The sequence below is a fragment of the Hippopotamus amphibius genome, chromosome 6 (assembly GCF_030028045.1).
Source record: "Hippopotamus amphibius kiboko isolate mHipAmp2 chromosome 6, mHipAmp2.hap2, whole genome shotgun sequence".
Classification (NCBI taxonomy): Eukaryota; Metazoa; Chordata; class Mammalia; order Artiodactyla; family Hippopotamidae; genus Hippopotamus; species Hippopotamus amphibius.
This window is the reverse complement of record NC_080191.1, coordinates 126282106-126284330: the sequence shown is the minus strand read 5'-3', so window position 1 is coordinate 126284330 and position 2225 is coordinate 126282106. Positions and strand designations below refer to the sequence as shown.

The 2225-nt window shown below is 34.8% G+C and overlaps 1 protein-coding gene across 1 annotated transcript; it reads right to left on the bottom strand.

Moving 5' to 3' along the window:
- Positions 1–267: 267 nt before the first annotated feature.
- On the bottom strand, positions 268–839 carry LOC130855744 (chromobox protein homolog 3-like). Its single transcript, XM_057739705.1, has one exon. It carries the CDS (start codon positions 787–789, stop codon positions 268–270), a length of 522 nt encoding a protein of 173 aa, XP_057595688.1. The 5' UTR covers positions 790–839.
- Positions 840–2225: the final 1386 nt, after the last annotated feature.

Genomic DNA, 2225 nt, shown 5'->3' with positions numbered 1-2225 from the left:
TGTTCTTTTCTGCTAAAGGAAGCAACTACAGAAAGCTTTTATTTGTTCAAAGTAACCAGTGCTACAGATGCAAAAAAAACAAAACAAAACCCCAACAACTTCCCCAATACTACTTCAAAAGAACATATCAAACTTGATTTTCATTAGAATGTAGTTATTTCTTCACACTAATAAATCAAAAAACCAAGACACAGATTTTATATATATATAAATACATATAAAAAGCAACGCAAACAATTATTGAGCTTCATCTTCTGGACAAGAATGTCAAGTTAGTCTCTCGTCATAAAAAGCAATTACAATTTGAGGACACTTCATATTTGCCTCCTTTGCCAGCACCAAGTCTGCCTCATCTGAATCCTTCCATTTCATGAGAAACACCAATTCTCCACTGCTGTCTGTGGCACCAATTATTCGTTCTGGATCAAGACCTCTGGCAAAACCTCTTGGTTTATCAGCAGCATCTCTTTTCTTCTTTGATTTGCTATCATCAGATTCACTGTCAGATAAAGATTTTCTTTTTGTTCCATCTTTTTCTTTACCACCTTTTTGAGAATTAAGAAATGCTTCAATTAACTCTGGACAATCTAAATTTTCTTCAGGTTCCCAAGTATTGTCTGCATCTGTAAATTCCTTCCACTTCAGGAAATACTCCACCTTCCCATTCACTACACGTCGGTCCAGTACTTTTTCTACTACAAATTCTTCAGGTTCTGCCTCTTCAACTTTTTTACTCTTCCCATTCTGTTTCTTTCCCATTTTTTGCAATGTAGTTTTATTGGAGGCCATTTTTTATTGCAGACTTGAAGAGCTATTGTTCACCGCTTCCGAGCTGCTCCGGGTCCGGGTCTGCGGCGTCTCCCTCCCTCAGAATTTTGAAGACAGTGCTTTACTGCTTTCTCAATTCAGTTTTGCTGAGGGAAAATCTGATGCCACTTTGGTTATTTCCCTTTTGTAGATAACCCAGGTTGTGTGTGTGTGTTTGCCTGCATGCTTGTTTTTTTCTGCATTATTATTTTTTTTATAATTATACCATTATCTTCTTTGTTCTGAAGTTTCAGCACATTGAGTCTATTCGTCTGATTTTTTATTGTATCTTGGTGGCACTTTTAACATGTAGACACATCTTCCTTTCCTCTGAAGCATTTCACTACTCTCATTTCTTGTTCCTGCCTTTTGGAATGCACATGCCGTAGACACTGGGTCTTATAAGTCTATCAACATGTCTTCATCCACCTCTCTGTGCTTCTGTTTTACACATTGAGGTATATCTTCCATCTTAATATCAAAATTGTATTCTTTTAAAAAGCCCTCTGCATAAAAATGTGAGCCTGGAGGCTGACATTAGTTTTTAGTAACTTCTTTAAACACCCAGGAAAACCAAGGTACTCATCCCTTCGTTGATATAGTATGTACTTTAAAGTGTCTACACATGATTCTGACCAGCTGATGAAATAATTCAAGATTTTCCCCACTTTGTTGAAAATGGTGTATTTCAGTTTGGGTACGTAAATATAGTTTTTAACTGTATAAACAGGAACCAAAATAAGGCATTCTTTAAAGTCTGGCTCTTAGAGAAATATTCTGTCCATTAGAGCTTTAATTCCTTAGCATAATCTTTCAGCTCACTAATTTTATCTTCCGCTTTGACAATTTGGTTACATTTTCCATAATCGGATTTTATATTTTGATGGTCCCTGTTTCTGCTTTATTATCCTAGCTTAGTCTTGTCATTGTTGCTAATGAATGGTATTAAAGAACACTGCCCTCCTCCCTCCCTTGAACGCTACTGCTTATATTTATGTTATCATCTTCTATTTTCCCTTTTAACTGTTCATTGGGAGCTATTTCCGGTATTTACTTGTTTGGTCCCTTTCTTTCATGGTGTTGTTTCTTTTCAAATGGTAGGTGATTTTCGATTAGCTGTTCTTATTTTCTGTTGAGGTTCTAAGTTGAACAGGCATTTCTTCAAGCCAAAACAGAAATGTTATTTTGTCTTTTTAGAAGATTTATCTTGCTTATATTCTTTATTATAGTCTATTCAGGTCTTGTTTTTCTGTTAACTCAATTCAATCTATTTTCTATTTTACAGGAATTCCTCATAATTTCTGGTTTACTGGATATTTATATCATAAGAGAGAGAGAAAGAGACGATATATTTTCTTTAGCTTTATAATTCCACTTTTTTTTTAAAAAAATTAAATACATATTTTCATTTGGAAGAG

Excerpts from the sequence above, each read along its gene's own strand:
- LOC130855744 (XM_057739705.1), bottom strand. The coding sequence starts at position 789 with ATGGCCTCCAATAAAACTACATTGCAAAAAATGGGAAAGAAACAGAAT.